The sequence below is a fragment of the Chrysemys picta genome, chromosome 7 (genome assembly GCF_011386835.1).
Source record: "Chrysemys picta bellii isolate R12L10 chromosome 7, ASM1138683v2, whole genome shotgun sequence".
NCBI classification, from domain to species: domain Eukaryota; kingdom Metazoa; phylum Chordata; order Testudines; family Emydidae; genus Chrysemys; species Chrysemys picta.
The window spans coordinates 44,340,079-44,353,573 of NC_088797.1; the positions used below are offsets into that span (position 1 = coordinate 44,340,079).

The window sequence follows — 13,495 nt, forward strand, 5'->3', positions numbered from 1 at the left end:
CAGAATGAACTCCCTTTCAACTCCAATAATCAATGCATCCTCAGAATTGCAGTCAAATGCACACATTAATCTTGCCGATGTTGAAGTTTAAGTTATCTTTCCCATAGACTTTTACTTTAAAAATCTTTAATGTGGTTTTTTTTAAGAAAACAAAAGAAAATCCCCACCTAAAGTTAGAGTTATGATTGTGTGTGTGTGATTTCAAGGAATTGGATGTGTCCACTGAACAATATTTTATTTCTTTATTTTTAATTACTTTCTCTGTAAAAGTAACTCTTTTATTTAAAAAGTAATAGATTGAACAATAATTATGCTAAGTGTGGAGGCTATATTCTATCATTAAATTATGGAATTAGTGGATTTTAATCCTACTTTAAATTAAAAAAATTAACATGTCTTTTAACTATAGAATTGCTTATCAGCACCTCTATAATTTGATGATACATGGTTGATTTCAGTTATGGCTTTTGTTTAAAACTCAATGACACCATATAGCCATAGGGTTGCCAATCCTCCTGGATTGGCCGGGAGTCTCCTGGAATCTGCCTCAATCTCACGGTGACTATTAAAGGCAATCCAGGAGATTTTAATAGGCCAAAGTCCGGTCGGCAGCACAGTGGGGCTAAGGCAGGCTCTTTACCTGCCCTGGGTCTTTGCTGCTCCCAGAAGTGGCCGGCATGTTCGGCTTCTAGGCAGAGGGGTGGCCAGGGGATCTCTGTGTGCTGCCCCCATCCTGAGCGCCAACTCCGCAGCTCCCATTGGCCAGGAACCGTGGGCCAATGGCAGCTGTAGGGGCGGTGGCTGCAAGCAGGGGCAGCGAGCAGAGCCACCTTGCTGCCCCTGAGCCTAGGAGCTGGACATGCCAGTCGCTTCCGGGAGCCACCCGAGGTAAGCGCTGCCCGGCCAGAGACTACACCCCTTACCTCCTCCTGCACCTCAATCCCCTGCCCCAGCCCTGAGCCTCCTCCCACACCCAAGCTCCCTCCCAGAGCCCATCCCCCCTCCCACACCCCACACCCCTGCCTGAGCCCTCAGCTCCCTCCCACACCCAAACTCCCTCCCTGGGAGCCCACACCCCACACCCTCTCCTGCACCCCAACCCCCTGCCCCAGGTGCAGCCCAGAGTCCTATCCCACAACCAAACTCCCTCCTGGAGCCTGTACGTCCTCCTGCACCCCAACCCCCTGCCCCAGCCCTGAGCCTCCTCCCGCACCCAAGCTCCCTCCCTGAGCCCATCCCCCCTCCCACACCCCACACCCCTGCCTGAGCCCTCAGCTCCCTCCCACACCCAAACTCCCTCCCTGGGAGCCCACACCCCACACCCTCTCCTGCACCCCAACCCCCTGCCCCAGGTGCAGCCCAGAGTCCTATCCCACAACCAAACTCCCTCCTGGAGCCTGTACGTCCTCCTGCACCTGAACCCCCTGCCCCAGGCTCATCCCAGAGTCCCCTTCCACACTCCAAACCCCTCGGCCCCATCCCCCAGCCCACACCCTCTCCCACACCCCAGCTCCTGCCCAAGCTGGGTGAAATTCAGTGAGGGTGGCGGAGAGCAAGTGACGGAGGGAGGGGGGATGGAGTGAGTGGGGGCAGGGCTTCGGAGAAGGGGCAGGGCATGGCCTCAGGGAAGGAGTGGGCCAGGGGTGGGGCAAGGTGTTTGGGTTTGTGCAATTAGACAGTTGGCAACCCTATGTAGCCACCTTATACATTTAGTTGCATATTGATTTTTACAATAATGTGTTTGTAATTCTTTGGACTTTGCCTAAAGTTTAATTGTGCACGTATGTAGTAAATTAAAAATACAAAATAAATATTCTACCCCTCTACAACACCAGCCCCTCAGAACTATAGAAAACTACTCATTTACACAACCCTTTTTGTTCTCAGTCCTAACTAGAATTCCATTCCCCACATTCTAGAAGGGCATTCTTTGTAGAACCGATTGACTCAATACTACTAACACTTGCAATATCAGCACGATTAGGATTTTTTTTATTAACATTAAGAGCTCTCTCTCTCTCTCTCTCTCTCTCTGTTTTTAGCCAACGAATATCCACATTTCCTCTTTCAACTGCCCAGACAAAATGATGTCATTTGTTTAAATATTGATGGTCAGCCACAAGCTTACATAAACCTAATATCAGATCCTGCCAAAGGTGAGATTGCCAAATCTTACATATAATATAAACAGGTAACTATTGCTGGTTAGGAACTTATCAACAAAACATTTTCACCAAAAGGGTAGGTTTGATTAGTGTCTTTGGAGGCTCCTCCTCCTGGCCAACCTGCTGAGGCTTCTGATTATGAATACAAATTCTGGGACTTGTGCATGTCCCTAAGCTTTACTATACACCAGTATATCTTAACAGATTCAGGCTCTAATGTTTCTAGTGCAGACATGCACACACATTAATCCATCAGTCAAATTAATGTGGGCTTATGCTCCCATGGGCTATGGCTCCCTCCAGGCACCATTGGCCAGGCAGCCTGTTGCTGCCAAAGTCAAGAGGAATCTGCGCAAGACATATATGTCTGCAGGTCAGGGGGCATATATGCTGGCCATTACCGTTGGCCCCAAATGACTTTTCCATTACTGTGGCCATAGAGGACTTCTGGAGAGTAAATTCTGCAAATGTGGATAGGAAATTGGAGCAGAATGCAGCCCAGGAGCTGAATTTTGGCCCCTTAAATACAACACACTTACAGAAGAGCTGTAACAATAGCTTTTTTGTTTTGGTTTGGTTTTTTACTTATTATTAATATTGTGTCCCTTGACTAGTCTACATTAATGGCACTTTCAGGAATCTCTGTGACTGGTAAGCTTGGGAGAAATAGAAATCACTTTGTGCTGTTTGAAATTACCAACCTGGATCCTCATGTGCAACTCCATGTATCAAAGGAAGGCACTGTGCTGAGCTATGGCGGTCATACCACCAAACTCCCATGGAAAAAGTCTGCTTCCTCTACAATCCAGGGGTAAGAAATGTCTTTATGCATTTTCCTTTATTTAAGAGAGAGTCTGATTTTCACCTAACTCTGTCTTCATTTGTACACTTATGATTTTCTGGATTCAAATAACCTTAGACCCAAGTTATGTATCTTAGATGTCTACCTGACTGTGTCCAGATATCTGGTAGTTAGGCAATTAACTAACCAAACCGAGGCCTGTAATTATTTGTACCTACACGTTGCAGGTGCGAAAGGAAGAGATTGGGTTTTTAAAACCCAGCCTCATGTCAATAGAATGAAACATTTTCATAGGGTAATAAATAGTTTCTGTCTACTCCTAGTTAGGAGTCAAAATATTTATCTTCCCAGAAAGAGACTTTGATCCAACAACGTTTTATTTGAAAAGCCTTTATTCTTAATTTACTGAAAGATTGCTGTCAATTTTATTTTTTCATCTAGTGGATTTTGGTGCAGCAAAGTCAACCAGTTGCTCTCACTCTGTGTTTATTGTATTATTACAGTCTTATTGGTTGATACCAAATTTACTGTGTGCTTCACCCAATCAGAGATCACATATAAAAGTACAATTATTAAAGTATATTGCACGTTCATAAATAAGTTGTTTTTTAAAAAGCTGAGATTTTCTCATTCCTAAAATTTAACCTATCTTATTCCTAAAAAAATATGTTTAGGCCTTTGACAGTATGAGTGAATGGCGCAGATAGTTTTGTATAAGTATCTGTAATTTTAATACATTTCTGCTGTTTGAGAACTGTGTTTTAAATTTTATTATTGGATTGGCTAAGGCTTGGTCTACACTACCCCCCCTAATTCGAACTAAGGTACGCAACTTCAGCTACGTGAATAACGTAGCTGAAGTTCGAAGTACCTTATTTCGAATTAGTTCAAACTTACCTTGGTCCACACTCGGCAGGCAGGCTCCCCCGTCGACTCCGCGGTACTCCTCTCGGCGAGCTGAAGTACCGCAGTCGACGGCGAGCACTTCCGGGTTCGACTTATCGCGTCCAGACTAGACGCGATAAGTCGAACCCAGAAGTTCGATTTCCAGCCGTCGAACTTGCCCGTAAGTGTAGCCAAGGCCTAACTGATTTAGTTAGCATACCTTACCAACACACAAAAGATATGAATTCAAAAGGAGACTCTAGACATCCAATTCTCTTGGTTCCTTTGGTTAACTAATATACATCTCAAAGACCAGTTGTGGACAAGAACAAAAGTTGCAAAGTGAGTTGCTCAAAATTTCCTTGTAGTCTATCTAGACAAGGCCTGCAAGTGTGCTGGATTTATGTCACACACACAGGATGGACCCCTTAATTAAGTGCTAGATTTCTCAACATTTAGACCAAGACCTAAATTTTTATAACCCTTAGAGGTATTGGGATTTAGGGGTTTCATTTGGATCATTGTAGCAAGGGGCCAGCTATAAGTGAAAATCTGGATTTAAATCCGCTCAACTTTGGGTGTCTTCAGATTATGGCTGTTTGGTTCAGGCTCACCTCTGTTAAGATCAGATATAAGCTTCTTGAATTCATGTGGCTTTTTAAAAAGAAAATAATAATGATGGACATCTATATTTTCCAAATCCATGTAGGGTAAGAATCAGAAGTGATAAACTACAGCAAGAAAGTCAGGTCCTGAATATCGTATGGGAGACTATTCTTGTAAAATACCCAAGAGAATTTTGACAAGTATCTGAATCTCTAAATTTTCATCCATATTTTGTATATTGTACTTTTTTCCATTATTAAAATCATTAAAAAGCATATTCTTTTCCCTCTTCTCCAAGCAGTTTTTTGTCATGAGCAAAAAGGCACGTTCACTAGCAAAAAATCCTGCTAATTTAACATTTTTTCTGTAAACTATATTAGTTTATGTGTATTTTAGGGCATGTGTGGGAGGAAGCAAATTACTGTACATTTTGCTGAATAGAAATTGTGACCTCAGTTCAAGTTTAGTGCATAAAAAAACCTGATTACAAAGGACAGCAGCATATATACAATAAATCAGGTCCTGATGCATGACTAGGCCTCCTAGGCACAACATCAATGCAAATAATAATACTGCCACCAAATACTCAAGCATTATATCAGTATCTTAACATTTTTCTGAGAAAAAACAGGATTGCTTTTTTTCCTAGGCTGAAGATTGCAGTTGAAAAGGAAAGAAGTCTTACAATGTCAGCATCTGACAACATCACAATAAAAATTGCTTTTGTAAAGTCTCCAAATCGTTTCCTTGGATTATATTTCATGGACACTGACCATTTTTCTGACAAAGCCAGTGGACTTCTTGGTATGTATCATCCAAGTAGTGTAGTATGGCCTAGGAAGGGAAAGCTGGTGTTGCAGTTAAATTATTGAAATGGAGATCTGAGTTCTGTTCCCAATTCAGCCAATTTGGGCAAGTCATTAAATTCCTCTGGGCTAAATTCTGCTCTTCTTACTTCTTTTATTGATTTCCCATAGAAAATATTTAGGCTTTTGTGCCCTAGTCCCTGACTAGTAAAATGGGGATAATAATACATCTGTATGTCACAGTGACATAGAAGATAAATGTGTCAATGTGCGTGAGGTGCTCAGTTACAAGAGTGATGAGCACCACAGAAAAGCCTATAAATAGCCTACAAATAATAATAATGGTGTGTACAAATAATCCAGCAATGCTGAAATGCAAAATCCTACTGTATCAGTATGTTGTTCTTCTTTACCAGGTGTTAATGTTTCCCATTGCTGAGCACAAATGCAAAATGCTTTAGCTCTTAGCATTAGAAAATCTGACACTTTTCACCTCAATTTACTACACTGTCTAATACTATATTTTTAATTGGTGGTTTAAGTACAGGTGGAGCCAAGAGGCATCACAAGTGATCTGCCATCTCTAAATAGTTTATATAGTGCTCCAGCCTTCTTTCAGTGCTTGGGTAGCACCCATGTGGGATTATTAAAGTCCTTGTGCCCAGATGTCTGGTGTTCGAAAAGGTATTTTTATCTGGTAGATATTCAAATGGTGAAAAGCAAACTTTTCCACAGGCAAGTGGAAAATGTATCTATATTTCTACATGTACTTACTCGTTTTCTGATTAATCGTCAATTCCATCTAAAAATGTGCCTATCAATTAGATATTTCTGAGTCCTTAACTTTGATTTCCTTGAGCAAACTCTTGAGCTCCTTACTCAGATCTTACTAGGTTTGTGCTTTGGCAAGTCTCATTAAAATCAATGAATAATCAACATGAGTTCGCTGAAGTCCAGGGGAGTTTGCCTGAGGAAGGAGCTCTGGATTTGGTCCAGTAACCTAATTTCATCACCCAATATCATGCTTCTGTAACGGAGCAATCCAGACTCAGCTCTGTGATGTTCTGGAGCCCTCTGGAACAGAGTCTTGTCCTTAGACCACGCTATAGTGCTATATTTCCTTTAAGAAATGGTACATTCAGGGATGGACTTATATAAAACTTTTGTGGCCAACTTCAGAAAAGCCAGACTTTCTGAACAGCAAAAGCCTAACTCCTGAATCTACAGTGAGATAATGTACTGTGTACAGCAAGTACTTTTGATATAAAATAATGAATTAATTGCCTACGCAGGCTCTTGATTATGAAAGTCACAAAATAAAATTAGGAGCACATCATGTATTTTCCCTTTCTCCACCACAGAAAACACCCAAACATCTCAACCTGATGTAAATCTAAAGGAGAAAAAAACACCTTTCCTTAAAATATATTGTCCAAAAATCTTTTTCAGACAGAAAGACGTGGTATATCCCAAAGCTAGAGACAAATAAATGTATATATAGGAGTCAATGGGGTACTGTGTGAGTGTAAGGGTTCACATGTGTGAATCTGTTAGGAGCATTTGGTCCTGGGATCGTAAGAATCCTAGATAAGTATCTAGGATCAAAGAGAATGACTTCTGAAACAAGGGAGCTGCTTTCCAGTATTCAGAAAACTTCCATCATATGCCTTTTATTGTTGGTTTGTATGACTACTACAATTGAATTACATGGAGCAGCTAGTATTTTCTCAGGCAGACTGAACAACTACTTACCCTGGAGCCATACCAGCTGTTCTGATTCAATGAACTAAAATATATATTTTTAAAAGTTTTCTGATAAATGTGATTTTTAAATATTTTTGTTTTTGTGTTTCAAAGGTCAGTTTTATTTTGATACACATTTGGAAAGTAACCCTGGAGCAAGTCAGGGAGAGGATGAAAGAGTCCTCAGTGTTCATGGACAAAAGCATAGAGTTACCAGGTAAAATGGACCAGGGGTGTGTGGGGGAGGGAGGAATATATGCTTTATTTATGCGACTTAATTTGTTTTAATATTCTGTATTCAATCAGAGACGCCTCAAGGATTTAGTGGGTTAAAACTACATATCAGTGGCAAACATGCTGGAGATTAGAACAAATTCAACAATTTAAAAAGTGTTTGGTTGCAGTAATAGTTGTCTTAAACAATGTCAATTGAATCATTAGAGTAAGTCGTCTAATGGTTCGCGACAGCTTGAATTTGTTGATCTCACAAGCCTCATTTGTTTCCTAGTTTGGGAGGGGTTTCAACTTGTTGGATATTGGTTGTTTGTAGATGTATAATGAATGGGCATATGGCTCAGAGCATTAAATCGGTGCATTTTTTGTTAGTTTTGTTAGCAAATAAATGCAGTTAAAAAACCCTCCATTTCTCCTCCCATTCTCATTTCATCACTGGCATTCTACTTGCTTCAGGAACCCAATTCAAAATTGGCCTGTTTATTTTATACAAACTTTCAAGCATTTTGAGATACCATTTGTATGAAAGATGCAATCCAAAATAAGATCTCAGTACTATCATCAGGTTGGTGTGGGTGAACCTCTTGTACCTGTACACAGCCCCAGTGACTGCAAAGGCAGTCTCTGCAGGCATAAGGTTCAACCCACACAGATTTGATTGGAGTATGGTGGCCTAAAGTTTGAATGTTTTCTTCATCAGTTGTTTTGCTTTTTGTTTCAGAAAATACAAGAAAGATTACAGGCTAGAGTCAGCCACTGGTACTATTTCCTGCTGGTCATTACATATAACTCGCTAAAGAAAAACACTTGGGGGAAAGGAAACAGTAAAATGATGATGTTTCAGACACTTCTGACTTAATTTCACTTATACATAATAATCTTTCAGCTTTGCTTGCTAATATATATATATATGTCAAAAATAATTTTACCTCTGAAATATTGTAATTATACTTAATAATTGGGAACTTGGAGTTTGCTTTTTATGTAATTTTAAAGGATTTATAGTATATTTGGTTATAAGATGTATTGAAAATGTATGTAAAGAATAAAGAATAAAACAGTGCGACAGTGGACAAAAGAAGACATGCTATATGATGAACAGTTTCAGATTTGGGAGTAATAATGAAGAACAGTTACACCAGCTAATCAAATGTGTTTGAAAACAAGAGTTCAGTAGCACTGAGAAGGGATGATAGTGTTGTACTAGAGTTGCAATACAAGGAATACACTAATACTGTTTTTCTAAAATGTATGTTCATGCTTTTATTTTTGCTTATAATTCATACTGTTGTCTCATTACTAAGTGTTTCCTGGCACATGAACTAAGTATAAGAGTAGTATTGCCTTTACCAGTTCTCTCGTATTGACTGAACTGTGGAAGAAATACAAAGCTTTGCTGAATTTCCTCTGATTGTAAGTTAGTTTTTTAAACATAATGTTCAAAAATTGTGATATTTTGCAGCAATAACACGAATGATGACAAGTTATCTCTTACGAATCTATAGTAGAGGCTGGATTAATAATTAAGATTGTAAATTATTTTATTTAGTCACCTTTCAAACCTAATTTCAAATTCCTCCACCCTTCTAACTTTCAGGAACAAAAAAGCATAATTTTTCTGGCTTGCAATCTAGCATGGATATTTTTTGGCAAAGTTTGATATGATATTTCACAACTACTGGAAGATGTTTCACAACTATTGGACATGTTAAAATAAGGCATAATTTGTAAGGGTAACATTTTCAAAACTGTCTAGTTACTTGAGTTTAAGGTCCATTTCCATTAGGACTAAATACCTAAGTCACTTTTGAAAATGAGACATAGGCTCCTAAGTCACTTAGAAACTTTTGAATATTTTACCCTAGCTCTTCAAACTATTTTTGTAGAGATATTTCAAAATCATCATGTCTTTAGAATTTCAATCTGTACAGACCCTTGAACCCAAAAATACTTTGTCATGAGCCTGCATTTTTTTTAAAGTTTGTGGGAGGCAATCTTTCCATCAAATACAAAATATAGTCAATCTATAGCTAGATTTCACACATCATTATTTTAAAATCATTTATAAAAAGAGAGACAATTTCTAGACAAAAACATTGATACAAATAATTTTGTAAACAGATATAATTTTAGGTCCAGTATTTTAAGAAATGTACACACACAGTGATTGGGTACCATTACGTGAACTGCTTGTGCAATCATGGTAATATGCACAAAATGAACTATTACATATACAACAGCATGCAGTTTGACAGAACAGACCACAATTTATCTACTGTAAGTTTACTAAAAAATACAAAGAATGGGAAATATTGGGATTAACCTCAGTGCATTACATAACATTGATACTAGTTCATACTGGAAATATTATCAATTGACTTATTGCAAATACACTGCTCCCAGATTTTATAGTACTGTACACAGGACAGCTGTTACCCCCTTCCCTTTATAGTTATGACACGCCCCCCAAATCACAGATAGTGTTGGACATCTGGTTCCACACTGGCTGTGATTTCTTCCTGGAGCTCTAGGAGAAAACAGAGTTAATAAGACACATGTACCTTTAGACATACTACTGATTATATAAAAACTAACAATATGTTCCACATTCCAAGAACAATTTTTAACCAGTTAACTCTGGGAAACTTTCCCAGGAGAGTGCATCAGCCACTTTGTTAGAAGCTCCCGAAATGTGTTGTATTTCAAAATCAAAATCTTGGAGAGCTAAACTCCACCGAAGAAGTTTTTTGTTATTTCCCTTGGCGGTATGAAGCCACTGTAGTGCAGCATGGTCTGTTTGTAGTTGGAAACGCCGTCCCCAAACATATGGGGGTAGCTTTTCCAGCGCGTACACAATGGTGTAGCATTCCTTTTCGCTGATTGACCAGTGGCTTTCCCTCTCAGACAGTTTCTTGCTGAGAAACACAACAGGATGGAATTCTTGATATGGTCCTTCCTGCATTAAAACTGCTCCCACGCCTCGCTCGGACGCATCTGTGGTTACTAGGAATGGTTTGTCAAAGTCTGGGGCCCTTAGCACAGGGTCAGACATGAGGGTTGCCTTAAGCTGGTTAAAGGCCTTTTGACACTCATCAGTCCACTGAACTGCATTTGGCTGTTTCTTTCTGGTTAGGTCTGTCAGCGGGGTGGCAATTTGGCTGTAGTGGGGTACAAATCGCCTATAATATCCAGCCAAGCCTAAGAAGGATTGGACCTGTTTCTTAGACTTTGGAAGCAGCCACTTTTGGATAGCATCCACTTTAGCCTGTAGGGGATTTATAGTTCCTCGACCCACCTGGTGCCCCAGGTAAGTCACTCTGTTTTGGCCTATTTGACACTTTTTAGCCTTAACAGTTAGTCGTGCCTGCCGGATGCGCTCGAAGACTTTTTCCAGGTGTTCCAGGTGTTCTGTCCATGAATCAGAAAAAATGGCCACATCATCGAGGTAGGCAACTGCAGATTCTCCCAATCCTGCTAGGAGACCATCTACAAGTCTTTGGAAGGTGGCGGGTGCATTTCGCAACCCGAAAGGGAGTACATTGAATTCATACACCCCTGCCTGGGTGACGAAGGCTGACCTTTCCTTAGCGGGTTCATCTAGTGGTACTTGCCAGTACCCCTTGGTTAAGTCTAAAGTAGAGATGAATTGGGCATGTCCCAATTTCTCCAATAGCTCATCTGTGTGTGGCATTGGATAGTTGTCAGGACGAGTTACAGCATTTAGCTTACGGTAGTCCACGCAAAAGCGTATTTCCCCATCTGGTTTGGGAACTAGAACCACTGGAGATGCCCATGCACTATTAGAGGGGCGGATTATACCCATCTGTAGCATGTCCTGGATCTCCCTTTTTATAGCAGTTTGGGCATGAGGTAACTCCCGGTAGGGTGGGGTTCTAATTGGGTGAGCATTACCTGTGTCAATGGAGTGGTATGCCCGTTCGGTCCGTCCTGGAGTGGCTGAGAAAATTGGTGCAAAGCTTGTGGACAGCTCCTTGATCTGCTGTCGCTGCAGACGTCCAAGGGTCGTGGAGAGGTTCACCTCTTCCATGCCACCATCCTTTTTTCCTTCGTAGTAGAAACCTTTAGGCCACTCCGCGTCATCTGTTTCCTGGTGTTGCCTGACCCAGAACTGGGCCCCGAGATGGCAAACAGGGAGTTCGTCGCCCGGTGTGCTTGGCACCAATAAAGACACCGAGGGGAGAAAGCAAGCCAAGTTTATTTCAGAGCTCTGAAATGGCACTAGGAGACCAGCATGTCTCAAATCCAGTGCAACAAATACAAACAACTTTTACCTTTTATACTTCAAACTGTTTGCATACATCTCTTTGTCTGGCTGTTCCCCCTTACCCCTCCCTTCCAGACAACTGTTACAATAAGCTCTACATAAGCTTGTGAGAAAACTTTCTCAGTCTTTGCGACCTTGAGTTAGACGCCTGCAAACTAACTACCCCGCTTCTTATCTCTATTATTTCTGCTAGTGTGAGTGAAACTGCAGCCATCTGCTAAAAAGCTGACATTACATTTCTGCTTCAGCCTTCTTCAGAGCATGTAAGCAGTTAGCATAGAAGTAGGTGAGAGTTCCCAAGATGGAGTTTGGGGGTTCAGATAGGCCCAGAGCAAAAGAGCTTCATCGGTACTTTTGGCCTTCCACTCTCCCGAGTTACCTGGTAGCTATGCCTAGTGGACCCCAACACTGGGCTGTAAACTGGCAAACGTTTAATTCTCTGGAATAAAAGGGTTTAAGAGAATTAACATGGTATACCTTAGGCTTTATGTTTGAGGTGGGGGAGGCTATGAGATAGTTAACAGCTCCTTGGCGCTCCTGGATCGTGAATGGTCCTTCCCACGACGCTTCCATTTTATGGGCCTGGAGCGCTTTTAAGACCATGACTTGGTCTCCTACTTTGAAGGACCGTTCTCTGGAATGTTTATCATACCAGGCCTTTTGCTCTTCCTGAGCATCCTTTAGGTTTTCTTTAGCAAGGGCTAAAGAGTGTCGGAGGGTGCTTTGTAGGTTGCTTACAAAGTCTAGAATGTTAGTTCCTGGAGAAGGCGTAAACCCCTTCCATTGCTGCTTCACCAACTGTAATGGCCCCTTAACCTCGCTGCCATACACAAGTTCAAATGGTGAAAACCCTAAACTGGGATGTGGTACAGCCCTGTAGGCGAAAAGCAACTGCTGCAACACGAGGTCCCAATCATTGGAGTGTTCATTTATGAATTTACGTATCATGGCCCCCAAAGTTCCATTAAACTTCTCCACCAGGCCATTGGTTTCATGGTGATAAGGGGTGGCAACCAAGTGATTCACCCCATGAGCTTCCCACAGGTTTTTCATGGTCCCTGCCAGGAAATTAGTTCCCGAATCTGTAAGGATGTCGGAGGGCCAACCTACCCTGGCAAAAATGTCTGTTAATGCCTGGCACACACTTTTAGCCCTGGTGTTGCTTAAGGGTACTGCTTCCGGCCATCGGGTAGCAAAATCCATTGAAGTCAGTACGTACTGCTTTCCTCTGGGTGTCTTCTTTGGGAAAGGACCCAGAATATCCAAAGCTATTCGCTGAAATGGGACCTCAATTATGGGTAGTGGCTGGAGAGGGGCTTTAACCTGGTCTTGGGGTTTTCCCACTCGTTGGCACACCTCACAAGACCGGACATAATTAGCAACGTCCTTGCCCATTCCCTCCCAGTGGAAGGACTTCCCCAACCGGTCTTTGGTTCTATTCACCCCAGAATGGCCACTGGGATGATCATGGGCTAAGCTCAAGAGCTTTACCCGATACTTAGTGGGAACTACCAACTGTCTTTGAGGATGCCAGTCTTCCTGGTGCCCACCAGAAAGAGTCTCCTTGTATAAAAGTCCTTGTTCCATAACAAACCGGGATCGGTTAGAAGAGCTGAGAGGCGGTGGGGTGCTCCGCGCCGCCGCCCAAGCTTTCTGAAGGCTGTCATCTGCTTCCTGCTCGGCCTGGAACTGTTCCCTTGATGCTGGAGACATCAGTTCTTCTTCGAGTGCTTGCTCATATCGATTCCAATTAGGTGTGCGCGCGCCGCGTGCACGATCGTCGGAGAATTTTCTACCCTAGCAACACCGGCGGGTCGGCTGTGGAGCCCCCTAGAGTGGCGCCTTCATGGCGCTGGATATATACCCCAGCCGACCCGGCGCCCCCTCAGTTCCTTCTTACCGCCCCTGACGGTCGTTGGAACTGTGGAGCGCGGCATAGCTGTTCTCCACTCTCCCTAGCTTATTCCAT

The 13,495-nt window shown here is 41.9% G+C and overlaps 1 protein-coding gene across 10 annotated transcripts in view; it reads left to right on the top strand.

The window, feature by feature from the left end:
* LOC101948094 (inter-alpha-trypsin inhibitor heavy chain 4) overlaps positions 1–8,646 on the top strand; it is a 44,323-nt gene extending 35,677 nt beyond the window's left edge. For all 10 annotated transcript variants that reach the window (XM_065551293.1, XM_065551294.1, XM_024099968.3 and 7 more), the window contains 5 exons: positions 2,043–2,156; positions 2,802–2,976; positions 5,108–5,262; positions 7,122–7,224; positions 7,963–8,646. In XM_065551293.1, coding sequence (XP_065407365.1) covers positions 2,043–2,156; positions 2,802–2,976; positions 5,108–5,262; positions 7,122–7,224; positions 7,963–8,038 — 623 coding nt within the window. In that variant the 3' untranslated portion in view covers positions 8,039–8,646. The remainder of the gene's footprint in view (positions 1–2,042; positions 2,157–2,801; positions 2,977–5,107; positions 5,263–7,121; positions 7,225–7,962) is intronic.
* Positions 8,647–13,495: the final 4,849 nt, after the last annotated feature.